The 16,301-nt window shown below is 39.7% G+C and overlaps 1 protein-coding gene across 3 annotated transcripts in view; it reads left to right on the forward strand.

The window, feature by feature from the left end:
* The window catches only part of abcd4 (ATP binding cassette subfamily D member 4), a 35,613-nt gene extending 21,614 nt beyond the window's left edge, over window positions 1-13,999 (forward strand). For all 3 annotated transcript variants that reach the window (XM_082977071.1, XM_045721153.2, XM_082977072.1), the window contains 7 exons: window positions 8,364-8,512; window positions 11,407-11,443; window positions 11,587-11,636; window positions 11,910-11,962; window positions 12,785-12,861; window positions 13,089-13,204; window positions 13,479-13,999. In XM_082977071.1, coding sequence (XP_082833197.1) covers window positions 8,364-8,512; window positions 11,407-11,443; window positions 11,587-11,636; window positions 11,910-11,962; window positions 12,785-12,861; window positions 13,089-13,204; window positions 13,479-13,547 — 551 coding nt within the window. In that variant the 3' untranslated portion in view covers window positions 13,548-13,999. The remainder of the gene's footprint in view (window positions 1-8,363; window positions 8,513-11,406; window positions 11,444-11,586; window positions 11,637-11,909; window positions 11,963-12,784; window positions 12,862-13,088; window positions 13,205-13,478) is intronic.
* The last annotated feature ends 2,302 nt before the right edge of the window (window positions 14,000-16,301 follow it).

Consider the following 16,301-nt stretch of genomic DNA (forward strand, 5'->3'; position numbering starts at 1 on the left):
GGTAGGGGGAGACTGGTATAATATAATATACAGGTAGGGTTAGACTGGTATATTATAATATACAGGTAGGGTAAGACTGGTATATTATAATATACAGGTAGGGGGAGACTGGTATATTATAATATACAGGTAGGGGTAGACTGGTATGTTATAATATACAGGTAGGGGGAGAGACAGGTATATTATAATATACAGGTAGGGGGAGACTGGTATATTATAATATACAGGTAGGGGTAGACTGGTATGTTATAATATACTGGTAGGGGGAGACTGGTATATTATAATATACAGGTAGGGTAAGACTGGTATATTATAATATACAGGTAGGGGTAGACTGGTATATTATAATATACAGGTAGGGGTAGACAGGTATATTATGATATACAGGTAGGGGTAGACTGGTATGTTATAATATACAGGTAGGGGGAGAGACAGGTATATTATAATATACAGGTAGGGTTAGACAGGTATATTATAATATACAGGTAGGGGTAGACTGGTATATTATAATATACAGGTAGGGGTAGACAGGTATATTATAATATACAGGTAGGGGTAGACAGGTATATTATAATATACAGGTAGGGGTAGACTGGTATGTTATAATATACAGGTAGGGGGAGACAGGTATATTATAATATACAGGTAGGGATAGACAGGTATGTTATAATATACAGGTAGGGGTAGACTGGTATATTATAATATACAGGTAGGGTAAGACTGGTATATTATAATATACAGGTAGGGGGAGACAGGTATATTATAATATACAGGTAGGGGTAGACAGGTATATTATGATATACAGGTAGGGATAGACTGGTATATTATAATATACAGGTAGGGAGGGACTGGTATAATGTAATATGCAGGTAGGTAGACTGGTATAATATAATATACAGGTAGGGGTAGACAGGTATAATATAATATACAGGTAGGGGTAGACTGGTATATTATAATATACAGGTAGGGGTAGACTGGTATATTATAATATACAGGTAGGGGTAGACTGGTATAATATAATATACAGGTAGGGGTAGACTGGTATATTATAATATACAGGTAGGGTTAGACTGGTATAATACACAGGTAGGGATAGACTGGTATAATATAATATACAGGTAGGGATAGACCGGTATAATATAATATACAGGTAGGGGTAGACTGGTATATTATAATATACAGGTAGGGAGGGACTGGTATAATGTAATATGCAGGTAGGTAGACTGGTATAATATAATATACAGGTAGGGGTAGACTGGTATATTATAATATACAGGTAGGGGTAGACTGGTATAATACACAGGTAGGGGTAGACTGGTATAATATAATATACAGGTAGGGGAGGACAGGTATAATATAATATACAGGTAGGGGTAGACTGGTATATTATAATATACAGGTAGGGAGGGACTGGTATAATGTAATATGCAGGTAGGTAGACTGGTATAATATAATATACAGGTAGGGGTAGACAGGTATAATATAATATAATATACAGGTAGGGGTAGACTGGTCGATTATAATATACAGGTAGGGTTAGACAGGTATATTATAATATACAGGTAGGGTGAACAGGTATATTATAATATATAGGTAGGGGTAGACTGGTATAATACACAGGTAGGGATAGACTGGTATAATATAATATACAGGTAGGGATAGACCGGTATAATATAATATACAGGTAGGGGTAGACTGGTATAATATAATATACAGGTAGGTAGACTGGTATAATATAATATACAGGTAGGGATAGACCGGTATAATATAATATACAGGTAGGGGTAGACTGGTATATTATAATATACAGGTAGGGAGGGACTGGTATAATGTAATATGCAGGTAGGTAGACTGGTATAATATAATATACAGGTAGGGGTAGACAGGTATAATATAATATACAGGTAGGGGTAGACTGGTATATTATAATATACAGGTAGGGGGAGACTGGTATAATATAATATACAGGTAGGGGTAGACTGGTATATTATAATATACAGGTAGGGATAGACCGGTATAATATAATATACAGGTAGGGGTAGACTGGTATATTATAATATACAGGTAGGGGTAGACTGGTATGTTATAATATACAGGTAGGGGGAGAGACAGGTATATTATAATATACAGGTAGGGTTAGACAGGTATATTATAATATACAGGTAGGGGTAGACTGGTATATTATAATATACAGGTAGGGGTAGACAGGTATATTATAATATACAGGTAGGGGTAGACTGGTATGTTATAATATACAGGTAGGGGTAGACTGGTATGTTATAATATACAGGTAGGGGGAGACAGGTATATTATAATATACAGGTAGGGATAGACAGGTATGTTATAATATACAGGTAGGGGTAGACTGGTATATTATAATATACAGGTAGGGTAAGACTGGTATATTATAATATACAGGTAGGGGGAGACAGGTATATTATAATATACAGGTAGGGGTAGACAGGTATATTATGATATACAGGTAGGGATAGACTGGTATATTATAATATACAGGTAGGGAGGGACTGGTATAATGTAATATGCAGGTAGGTAGACTGGTATAATATAATATACAGGTAGGGGTAGACAGGTATAATATAATATACAGGTAGGGGTAGACTGGTATATTATAATATACAGGTAGGGGTAGACTGGTATATTATAATATACAGGTAGGGGTAGACTGGTATAATATAATATACAGGTAGGGGTAGACTGGTATATTATAATATACAGGTAGGGTTAGACTGGTATAATACACAGGTAGGGATAGACTGGTATAATATAATATACAGGTAGGGATAGACCGGTATAATATAATATACAGGTAGGGGTAGACTGGTATATTATAATATACAGGTAGGGAGGGACTGGTATAATGTAATATGCAGGTAGGTAGACTGGTATAATATAATATACAGGTAGGGGTAGACTGGTATATTATAATATACAGGTAGGGGTAGACTGGTATAATACACAGGTAGGGGTAGACTGGTATAATATAATATACAGGTAGGGGAGGACAGGTATAATATAATATACAGGTAGGGGTAGACTGGTATATTATAATATACAGGTAGGGAGGGACTGGTATAATGTAATATGCAGGTAGGTAGACTGGTATAATATAATATACAGGTAGGGGTAGACAGGTATAATATAATATACAGGTAGGGGTAGACTGGTATATTATAATATACAGGTAGGGTTAGACAGGTATATTATAATATACAGGTAGGGTGAACAGGTATATTATAATATATAGGTAGGGGTAGACTGGTATAATACACAGGTAGGGATAGACTGGTATAATATAATATACAGGTAGGGATAGACCGGTATAATATAATATACAGGTAGGGGTAGACTGGTATAATATAATATACAGGTAGGTAGACTGGTATAATATAATATACAGGTAGGGATAGACCGGTATAATATAATATACAGGTAGGGGTAGACTGGTATATTATAATATACAGGTAGGGAGGGACTGGTATAATGTAATATGCAGGTAGGTAGACTGGTATAATATAATATACAGGTAGGGGTAGACAGGTATAATATAATATACAGGTAGGGGTAGACTGGTATATTATAATATACAGGTAGGGGGAGACTGGTATAATATAATATACAGGTAGGGGTAGACTGGTATATTATAATATACAGGTAGGGATAGACCGGTATAATATAATATACAGGTAGGGGTAGACTGGTATATTATAATATACAGGTAGGGGGAGACTGGTATAATATAATATACAGGTAGGGTTAGACTGGTATATTATAATATACAGGTAGGGTAAGACTGGTATATTATAATATACAGGTAGGGGAAGACAGGTATATTATAATATACAGGTAGGGGTAGACAGGTATATTATGATATACAGGTAGGGGTAGACTGGTATGTTATAATATACAGGTAGGGGGAGAGACAGGTATATTATAATATACAGGTAGGGTTAGACAGGTATATTATAATATACAGGTAGGGGTAGACTGGTATATTATAATATACAGGTAGGGGTAGACAGGTATATTATAATATACAGGTAGGGGTAGACAGGTATATTATAATATACAGGTAGGGGTAGACAGGTATGTTATAATATACAGGTAGGGGGAGACAGGTATATTATAATATACAGGTAGGGATAGACAGGTATGTTATAATATACAGGTAGGGGTAGACTGGTATATTATAATATACAGGTAGGGATAGACTGGTATATTATAATATACAGGTAGGGTGGACAGGTATAATATACAGGTAGGGGTAGACTGGTATAATATACAGGTAGGGTTAGATGGGTATAATATACAGGTAGGGGTAGACGGGTATAATATAATATACAGGTAGGGTGGGACAGGTATAATATACAGGTAGGGGTAGACTGGTATATTATAATATACAGGTAGGGGTAGACTGGTATATTATAATATACAGGTAGGGTAAGACAGGTATAATATACAGGTAGGGGTAGACAGGTTATTATAATATACAGGTAGGGGTAGACTGGTATATTAGAATATACAGGTAGGGGGAGACTGGTATATTAGAATATACAGGTAGGGGTAGACTGGGTATGATAGACATGTATAATATACAGGTAGGGGTAGACAGGTTATTATAATATACAGGTAGGGGTAGACTGGTATATTAGAATATACAGGTAGGGGGAGACTGGTATATTAGAATATACAGGTAGGGGTAGACTGGGTATGATAGACATGTATAATATACAGGTAGGGATAGACAGGTAATATACAGGTAGGGTTAGACAGGTATAATATACAGGTAGGGATAGACAGGTATAATATACAGGTAGGGATAGACAGGTAATATACAGGTAGGGTTAGACAGGTATAATATACAGGTAGGGATAGACGGGTATAATATACAGGTAGGGATAGACTGGTATAATATACAGGTAGGGATAGACAGGTATAATATACAGGTAGGGATAGACTGGTATAATATACAGGTAGGGATAGACAGGTATAATATACAGGTAGGGATAGACTGGTATAATATACAGGTAGGGATAGACTGGTATAATATACAGGTAGGGATAGACTGGTATAATATACAGGTAGGGATAGACAGGTATAATATACAGGTAGGGATAGACTGGTATAATATACAGGTAGGGATAGACTGGTATAATATACAGGTAGGGATAGACAGGTATAATATACAGGTAGGGATAGACGGGTATAATGTACAGGTAGGGATAGACAGGTATAATGTACAGGTAGGGATAGACAGGTATAATATACAGGTAGGGATAGACAGGTATAATATACAGGTAGGGATAGACAGGTATAATGTACAGGTAGGGATAGACTGGTATAATATACAGGTAGGGATAGACAGGTATAATATACAGGTAGGGATAGACAGGTATAATATACAGGTAGGGATAGACAGGTATAATATACAGGTAGGGATAGACAGGTATAATATACAGGTAGGGATAGACAGGTATAATATACAGGTAGGGGTAGACGGGTATAATATACAGGTAGGGTTAGACGGGTATAATATACAGGTAGGGTTAGATGGGTATAATATACAGGTAGGGGTAGACTGGTATATTATAATATACAGGTAGGGAGGGACTGGTATAATGTAATATGCAGGTAGGTAGACTGGTATAATATAATATACAGGTAGGGGTAGACCGGTATAATATAATATACAGGTAGGGGTAGACTGGTATAATATAATATACAGGTAGGGTAAGACTGGTATATTATAATATACAGGTAGGTAGACTGGTATAATATAATATACAGGTAGGGGTAGACGGGTATAATATACAGGTAGGGATAGACTGGTATATTATAATATACAGGTAGGGATAGACAGGTAATATACAGGTAGGGATAGACAGGTATAATATACAGGTAGGGATAGACAGGTATAATGTACAGGTAGGGATAGACAGGTATAATATACAGGTAGGGGTAGACTGGTATAATATACAGGTAGGGATAGACAGGTATAATATACAGGTAGGGATAGACTGGTATAATATACAGGTAGGGATAGACAGGTATAATATACAGGTAGGGATAGACTGGTATAATATACAGGTAGGGTAGACAGGTATAATATACAGGTAGGGATAGACAGGTATAATATACAGGTAGGGATAGACTGGTATAATATACAGGTAGGGATAGACAGGTATAATATACAGGTAGGGATAGACAGGTATAATATACAGGTAGGGATAGATGGGTATAATATACAGGTAGGGATAGACTGGTATAATATACAGGTAGGGATAGACTGGTATAATATACAGGTAGGGATAGACAGGTATAATATACAGGTAGGGATAGACAGGTATAATATACAGGTAGGGATAGACTGGTATAATATACAGGTAGGGATAGACAGGTATAATATACAGGTAGGGATAGACAGGTATAATATACAGGTAGGGATAGACAGGTATATCATAATATCTTATATTGGGGTAGTTTGGTAGGGTTGTACGTAGAGATGCAAATTTCAGGTCATTTTTTTCCCAAATTCCCAGGTTTTCCATAAATCCCAGTTTTGGGACTGGATTTTCTGCTTATTCCCTCCTGAATATTACCCGAATTTTGCAACCTTAGTTAGGCAGGTGTATGATCAAACCATATACTGAGGTGTTTTGACATGCCGTGGGTATGATGTTCAATAAAGCTGAAACTCGATTTCTGAATACATTTTTATTATTTGTACTTTTTAAATAAATACATAATTTTGGACTACCCGTTATTGCAGCACTACTACGGTTATGATACTGGAGATGAGAATTCCATTGTTTTAACATATACTTGGGGTCTGACATCAGGAGGGTTTGAAGGTTTCAAAATGTGGATATGCTCAACCCATAGAGATAAATAGAGATCACTACTTGGAAATAACCTTTTTTTATTTATTTTTTCATTGACATTGCCATCGAGGACTTCCACCATCTTAAAGTAGTCAACTGGGTGGGACTTCCTATCGGTTAAGGAAGGATCACATAATTCCATCCATGTCATCAGGAGGGATCAGCCAATGAATTATACTCGCGAGCAAACATTGCATAACTGCAGGTGACAGTAAATAGTCAACCTTGGCTTTATACCTGTTCAAACAACACAATCTAGGTGGCAGTATGCACGTTTTCAGTTGCTTCAACTCATAGTAGTAGAAGAAGAAGAAGAAAATGGACTACTTAAAAACTTTTTTTATTTCACCTTTATTTAACCAGGTAGGCTAGTTGAGAACAAGTCCTTTATTTAATCAGGTAGGCTAGTTGAGAACAAGTCCTTTATTTAATCAGGTAGGCTAGTTGAGAACAAGTCCTTTATTTAACCAGGTAGGCAAGTTGAGAACAAGTCCTTTATTTAACCAGGTAGGCAAGTTGAGAACAAGTTCTCATTTACAACTGCAACCTGGCCAAGATAAAGCAAAGCAGTGTGACACAAACAACAACACAGAGTTACACATGGAATAAACAAAACATACAGTCAATAATACAGTAGAACAAAAGAAAGTCTATATACAGTGTGTGCAAATGGCGTGAGGAGGTAAGGCAATAAATAGGCCAATAGTAGCGAAGTAATTACAATTTAGCAAATTAACACTGGAGTGATAGATGAGCAGATGATGATGAGCAGATGATGGTGTGTAAGTAGTGATACTGGTGTGCAAAAGAGCAGCAAAGTAAATAAAAACAATATGGGGATGAGGTAGGTAGATTGGATGGGCTATTTACAGATGGACTATGTATAGCTGCAGCGATCGGTTAGCTGCTCAGATAGCTGATGTTTAAAGTTAGTGAGGGAAATATAAGTCTCCAGCTTCAGCGATTTTTGCAATTTGTTCCAGTCATTGGCAGCAGAGAACTGGAAGGAAAGGCGGCTAAAGGAAGAATTGGCTTTGGGGATGACCAGTGAGATATACCTGCTGGAGCGCGTGCTACGAGTGGGTGTTGTTATCATGACCAGTGAGCTGAGATAAGGCAGAGCTTTACCTAGCATAGACTTATAGATGACCTGGAGCCAGTGGGTTTGGTGGCGAGTATAAAGCGAGGGCCAGCTGACGAGAGCATACAGGTCGCAGTGGTGGGTAGTATAAGGCACTTTGGTAACAAAACAGATGGCACTGTGATAGACTGCATCCAGTTTGCTGAGTAGAGTATTGGAAGCTATTTTGTAAATGACATCGCCGACGATCGGTCGGATAGTCATTTTGACTAGTGTATGGCGATGGCCTCAATGCTGCTGCCCATGTTCTCACAGATGACATAATGGGGACATATACAAAGAAGAGTCGTCTAACTAAGTCTATGGCTCATCCCGAAACACAGGCACTGGGAAGACCTCCCTACTGAGGGTCCTGAACCGCCTGTGGGAGGCCGACAGCGGCTATGTCCAGATGACGACGTGTTTTGGTCCCAGGGGAATCCTCTTTCTGCCTCAGAAACCCTACCTGACAGACGGAACGCTCAGAGAACAGGTAAGTACTATATTACCCAGAAACCCTACCTGACAGACGGAACGCTCAGAGAGACAGGTAAGTACTATATTACCCAGAAACCCTACCTGACAGACGGAACACTCGGAGAACAGGTAAGTACTATATTACCCAGAAACCCTACCTGACAGACGGAACACTCAGAGAACAGGTAAGTACTATATTACCCAGAAACCCTACCTGACTGACTGAACACTCGGAGAACAGGTAAGTACTATATTACCCAGAAACCCTACCTGACAGACGGAACACTCAGAGAACAGGTAAGTACTATATTACCCAGAAACCCTACCTGACAGACGGAACACTCAGAGAACAGGTAAGTACTATATTACCCAGAAACCCTACCTGACTGACTGAACACTCAGAGAACAGGTAAGTACTATATTACCCAGAAACCCTACCTGACTGACTGAACACTCAGAGAACAGGTAAGTACTATATTACCCAGAAACCCTACCTGACAGACGGAACGCTCAGAGAACAGGTAGGTACTATATTACCCAGAAACCCTACCTGACTGACTGAACGCTCAGAGAACAGGTAAGTACTATATTACCCAGAAACCCTACCTGACAGACGGAACGCTCAGAGAACAGGTAAGTACTATATTACCCAGAAACCCTACCTGACAGACGGAACACTCAGAGAACAGGTAAGTACTATATTACCCAGAAACCCTACCTGACTGACTGAACACTCAGAGAACAGGTAAGTACTATATTACCCAGAAACCCTACCTGACTGACTGAACACTCAGAGAACAGGTAAGTACTATATTACCCAGAAGCCCTACCTGACTGACTGAACACTCAGAGAACAGGTAAGTACTATATTACCCAGAAACCCTACCTGACTGACTGAACACTCAGAGAACAGGTAAGTACTATATTACCCAGAAACCCTACCTGACTGACGGAACACTCAGAGAACAGGTAAGTACTATATTACCCAGAAACCCTACCTGACTGACGGAACACTCGGAGAACAGGTAGGTACTATATTACCCAGAAACCCTACCTGACTGACTGAACACTCAGAGCACGGATAAGTACTATATTACCCAGAAACCTACCTGACTGACTGAACGCTCAGAGCACGGATAAGTACTATATTACCCAGAAACCCTACCTGACAGACGGAACACTCAGAGAACAGGTAAGTACTATATTACCCAGAAACCCTACCTGACTGACTGAACACTCAGAGAACAGGTAAGTACTATATTACCCAGAAACCCTACCTGACAGACGGAACACTCAGAGAACAGGTAAGTACTATATTACCCAGAAACCCTACCTGACAGACGGAACACTCGGAGAACAGGTAGGTACTATATTACCCAGAAACCCTACCTGACTGACTGAACGCTCAGAGCACGGATAAGTACTATATTACCCAGAAACCCTACCTGACTGACTGAACACTCAGAGCACGGATAAGTACTATATTACCCAGAAACCCTACCTGACAGACGGAACACTCAGAGAACAGGTAAGTACTATATTACCCAGAAACCCTACCTGACAGACGGAACGCTCAGAGAACAGGTAAGTACTATATTACCCAGAAACCCTACCTGACTGACTGAACACTCAGAGAACAGGTAAGTACTATATTACCCAGAAACCCTACCTGACTGACTGAACACTCAGAGAACAGGTAAGTACTATATTACCCAGAAACCCTACCTGACTGACTGAACACTCAGAGAACAGGTAAGTACTATATTACCCAGAAACCCTACCTGACTGACTGAACACTCAGAGAACAGGTAAGTACTATATTACCCAGAAACCCTACCTGACAGACGGAACACTCAGAGAACAGGTAGGTACTATATTACCCAGAAACCCTACCTGACTGACTGAACGCTCAGAGAACAGGTAAGTACTATATTACCCAGAAACCCTACCTGACTGACTGAACACTCAGAGAACAGGTAAGTACTATATTACCCAGAAACCCTACCTGACTGACTGAACACTCAGAGAACAGGTAAGTACTATATTACCCAGAAACCCTACCTGACAGACGGAACACTCAGAGAACAGGTAGGTACTATATTACCCAGAAACCCTACCTGACTGACTGAACACTCAGAACAGGTAAGTACTATATTACCCAGAAACCCTACCTGACTGACTGAACACTCAGAGAACAGGTAAGTACTACACTGCTCAAAAAAATAAAGGGAACACTTAAACAACACATCCTAGATCTGAATGAATGAAATAATCTTATTAAATACTCTCTTTTTTTTTACATAGTTGAATGTGCTGACAACAAAATCACACAAAAATAATCAATGGAAATCCAATTTATCAACCCATGGGGGTCTGGATTTGGAGTCACACTCAAAATGAAAGTGGAAAACCACACTACAGGCTGATCCAACTTTGATGTAATGTCCTTAAAACAAGTCAAAATGAGGCTCAGTAGTGTGTGTGGCCTCCACGTGCCTGTATGACCTCCATACAACGCCTGGGCATGCTCCTGATGAGGTGGCGGATGGTCTCCTGAGGGATCTCCTCCCAGACCTGGACTAAAGCATCCGCCACCTGTTGTCTATTCCATTTGCACAACAGCATGTGAAATGTATTGTCAATCAGTGTTGCTTCCTAAGTGGACAGTTTGATTTCACAGAAGTGTGATTGACTTGGAGTTACATTGTGTTGTTTAAGTGTTCCCTTTATTTTTTTGAGCAGTGTATATTACCCAGAAACCCTACCTGATGGAACACTCAGAACAGCTAGACAACATTAATTTGTTTGTTTTGTTCATTCATACTTTGCTCACAACCCTACTCACCAGTTGAGGAAGATCGCACTAGTGCAACAGAATTGAACTAACTTATTTTTTCCTCTCTTCAACAGGTGATCTACCCTCTAAAGGAGATCTACCCTGAATCAGGTATGGTCTTGTGAAAATGGCATTCTCAGGGCCCCATTTTGACATTAAGAGAAAGTGTCACTAGGACGCAATAGTACTACATATACCCCCCCTAAAAATAAATAACTTGTCAGTGTTAAAGCCATGACGTTGTCTTTTCACAGGGTCAGTGGACGATGAGAGAATCATACAGTACCTGGAACTAGCTGGAGTGGTAAGTGTATATTAGCATACTTACGGTCTTACTCTGTTCCCGTGTGGCTCAGTTGGTAGAGCATGGTGTTTGCAACACCAGGGTTGTGGGTTCGATTCCCACGGGGGACCAGTACGGGGGGGAAAAAATTTATGAAATGTATGCATTCACTACTATAAGTCGCTCTGGATAAGAGCGTCTGCTAAATGACTAAAATGTAAAAATGTATGTTTTACCTATATTTACGGTATTCTAAGGATATGTCCTAACCTGAACCCCTCTCTGATGTTCTAGTCTAATCTCCTGAAGAGGACAGGAGGACTGGATGAGCCTGTAGACTGGAACTGGTAAGAAACAAACAAATAAATGTGGTCTTGACTTTCTTGTACCCGTAGTACTACAGCACATAAACAGTCAGGTCCAAAATGATGGGCATCCTTGATAAAGATAAAAGACTTTTAAAATAACCAATAAAATATTGAGCTATATTGTATGCTACATGCCTACATACAGACTTGAAATCATTGGCCACTCTAACAAATGGATCACTAGTCACTTTAGTAATGCCATTTTAATAATGATGTTTACATATCTTGCATTACTCATCCCATATCATTATACTGTATTTTATACCACCTGTTGCATCTCGCCGATGCCGGTCGGTCATGGCACATCCATATATTTATATCTACATATTCTTATTCCATCCCTTTACTTAGATTTGTGTGTACAAGGTAGTTGTTGTGGAATTGTTAGATTACTTGTTAGATATTACTGCACTGTCAGAACTAGAAGCTCAAAGCATTTTGTTTCACTCCCAATAACAGCTGCTAACCATGTGTATGTGACCCAATAAAATTTGATTTGATTACTAATACAATTGCTCAGAGAAAGAGATTTTGTTTTTTACAATAAAAACAACAATCTAAAAAAGATAGGAGTATTTGTTATTTTACAGATTTTTTTTTGTTGCTCATCTTTATAAAGGGTGTCAATCATGTTGGATCTGATGGTACGTCGGGCTTTAGATTGTGGACTGAAATGGCTGACCACCTGTTTCTCTCTGTCTCTCTCTGTCTCTCTCTGTCTCTCTCTCTGTCTCTCTCTCTGTCTCTCTCTCTGTCTCTCTCTGTCTCTCTCTGTCTCTCTCTCTGTGTCTGTCTGTGTAGGTATGATGTTCTGTCTCCAGGGGAGATGCAGAGGCTTTGCTTTGCCCGCCTCTTCTACCTGCAGCCTAAATACGCAGGTCTGTTCCCTACCCACATTACCATCGATGATACAATGTGTCTTAAACTCAAGAAGTGTGTAATGACTACATTACAACGAAGGTGGAGATCAACTATATTTCAACTTTGGTTGATTCAAGACATAAAATACAAAAATTCAGTGTAATAACAGGAAATTGGACTCTTTTTGTCAGTGTTGACTGAGGCCAGTGCTAACTCCGTGTGTGTGTGTACGTGCGTGTGCCAGTGTTGGACGAGGCGACCAGTGCCCTGACAGAAGACGCAGAGGGGCAGATGTACCGAGGCTGTAAGCAGCTGGGAATGACCCTGGTCAGCCTGGGACACCGCAGCAGCCTAGAGAAGGTACACATAAGCATTATGAAGTGCTTGTGAATGTGTTATAACGGGTTCTGAACGTTATGTAGTGCTTATGAATGTATTATGAAGTTCTTATGAATATTTGATTTGTGTTATAAAGGGTTATGAATGTGTTATGTATGTGTTGTGAAGGGTTATGTATGTGTTGTGAAGGGTTATGAATGTGTTATGTGTGTGTTGTGAAGGGTTATGAATGTGGTATGTGTTATGAAGGGTTATGAATGTGTTATGAAGGCCCTTCTGACTGTTCCCCCTCCAGTACCATGATGTCTCGTTGAAACTGTGTGGAGAGGGACGCTGGGAGCTGACCAAGCTTAAAGAGAAGTGATGCTTGAAACAATGACTGGCCACAACCCAACCAAAACACAACCAAAATGTAACTGACAATCACTTAACCAAAACCAGTGTTAATTTTGGCAGTCTTTTACATTTAGTCTAGTCTTAGTCATTTTGACTAAAATATAATTAAGTCTTGGTCACATTTTTGTCATTTGAATAATACATTAGTCTAGTCAAAATGACAAAGATTGATCCATTTTAGTCAATAAAATGCCTTTTCATTTTAGTCAATAAAATGCCTTTTCATTTTAGTCATATTTTAGTCACGTCACATTTGTATTGCCTCATTAACCTAGAGTAAATATTGTGTTACAGCCTGAATTTAAAGTTGATTACATTTAGATTTTCTTTGTCACTGGCCTACACACAATACCCCATAATGTCAAAGTGGATTTAATTTTTTAATTTTTTTACTAATTAATAAAAAATGAAAAGCTGAAATGTCTTGAGTCAATAAGTTTTCAACACCTTTTGTTATGGCAAGCCTAAATCAATTCTGGAGTAAATTATTAAGTCACATAAGTTGCATGGACAAAAACATGATTTTTGAATGACTACCTCATCTCTATACCCCACACATACAATTATCTGTAAGGTCCCTCAATCGAGCAGTGGATTTCAAATACAGATCCAACCACAATGACCAGGGAAGTTTTTCCCCAAGGGGTTGAAGTCAGGGATCTGTGCAGGCCAGTCAAGTTTTTCCACACCGATCTCGACAAACCATTTCTGTATGGACCTCACTTTGTCCACGGGGGCATTGTCATGCTAAAACAGGAAAGGGCCCTTCCTCAATATGTTGCCACAAAGTTGGAATCACAGAATCATCTAGAATGTCATTGTATGCTGTAGCATTAAGATTTCCCTTCACTGGAACTAAGGGGCCCTGCCCGAACCATGAAAAACGGCCCCAGACCATTATTCCTCCTCCACCAAACTTTACAGTTGGCACTATGCATTGGGGCAGGTACCGTAGCATTCTCCTGGCATCTGCCAAACCCAGATTCGTCCGTCAGACTGCCAGATGGTGAAGTGTGATTCATCCCTCCAGAGAACGTGTTTCCACTGCTCCAGAGTACAATAGCAGCGAGCCAACGCTTGGCATTGCACATGGTGATCTTAGGCTTGTGTGCGGCTGCTCGGCCATGGAAAACCAGTTCATGTGCTGAAGTTGCTTCCAGATGCAGTTTGGAACTCTGTAGTGAGGAAAGACGATTTTTATGCGCAACGCGCTTCAACAGTTGGCGGTCCCGTTCTTTCAGCTTGTGTGGCCTACCACTTTGTGGCTGAGCTGTTATTGATCATAGACTTTTGCACTTCACAATAACAGCCCTTACATTTGACCAGGGCAGCTCTAGCAGGGCAGAAATTTGATGAACTGACTTGTTGGAAAGGTGGCATCCTATGATGGTGCCACGTTGAAAGTCCCTGAGCTCTTCAGTAAGGCCATTCTACTGCCAATGGTTTCCTATGGAGATTGCATGACTGTGTGCTCGATTTTATACACCTGTCAGCAACGGGTGTGGCTGAAATAGGTGAATCCACTCATTTTAAAGGGGTATCCACATACTTTTGTATATATATATATATATATATATATTGTACAGTGACGACCCGTCTTTCAGGGCAAAAAAAATCTTTGCGTTAATAAAGCCGCATACAAACATGGTCCGAGCCTAGCTCAGTGCTTTCTGTGGTGGTGGGGCAGCCAGCGGAATATACAGAGCTTAGGGGTTGGTAATGTTCTCTAGCTGCGCCGTGATTGGCTCAGTGTTCTGTCACTCGTGGGGACACTTCGTCGTCACAAAATTTACAAAAATTCAAGCTCCTTAGGTGCTGCCATAGAGTTACATTAGAAGTGCCCATCCAAGAAGGCTAAAAGTCATTAGTCACAGATAAAATGATGCCAAATCACGTTATATCTACAGTAGCTTTGATTGGACTGATCACGTCAACATACTTTCAAAATCTTAGCTAGCAAGCTAGCAGTCATCATGAATCAAGTCGACAATCTACTGGCAAAACCCTTGTCATATGAAGAGAAATTATAAATAAAACGTATCGGTGTTCGTCGGCCATTGGACAATAACATTACACAAGTTGGAAATCGCAAATTCAACAATGAGTGATTTGCAAGGAATCCATGGCTAACTGCAAGCATTACAAAGCAATCACTAGCCTGCTCTTCAGTGGAGTGGATGTTTGGTCCAAGTCTTGGTTTAAGGGCCTCTTTTCCAAGCTTAACAGGATAAACATTCAACATTGGCCATGCTGTCAATCCAGCATAACTTCTGCCGCATTCAAAACAACTCAAAACGTGGAACTGGGAAATCTCAGACTTCAGTGAGTTCAAGACAACTGGGAACTTGGAAAATATGTTTTGAACGGTCATCCAACTCTAAATTCCAAGTCGGGAACTCTGGCCTCTTTCTAGAGCTCCGACCTGAAGATCACTGACGTCCTAATTCGACCTTGTTTTTTTCCCCAAATTCCCAGTTGTCTTGAAAGCACCATAAATCCAGAAAATGCCAGACTTTGATGACAAAATTTGATGACAAAAAACTGGTTGGCTAAACTGAAGCAAGAGAGTCGTCTGCGCAATGTGCATAATCAGAGGCGGAGCCTGTCTGCCCACTCTCATAACTTGCTGCTCCCCAGCAGCTCACCAGTGACGTAGGCTGTGCGTACTGGGTGTGACGCATCCTTTGCTGAACAGAACTGCGCATCTGTGCTGCTAATATTA

This window comes from Salmo salar, chromosome 06, assembly GCF_965601325.2.
Source record: "Salmo salar chromosome 06, fSalSal1, whole genome shotgun sequence".
NCBI classification, from domain to species: Eukaryota; Metazoa; Chordata; class Actinopteri; order Salmoniformes; family Salmonidae; genus Salmo; species Salmo salar.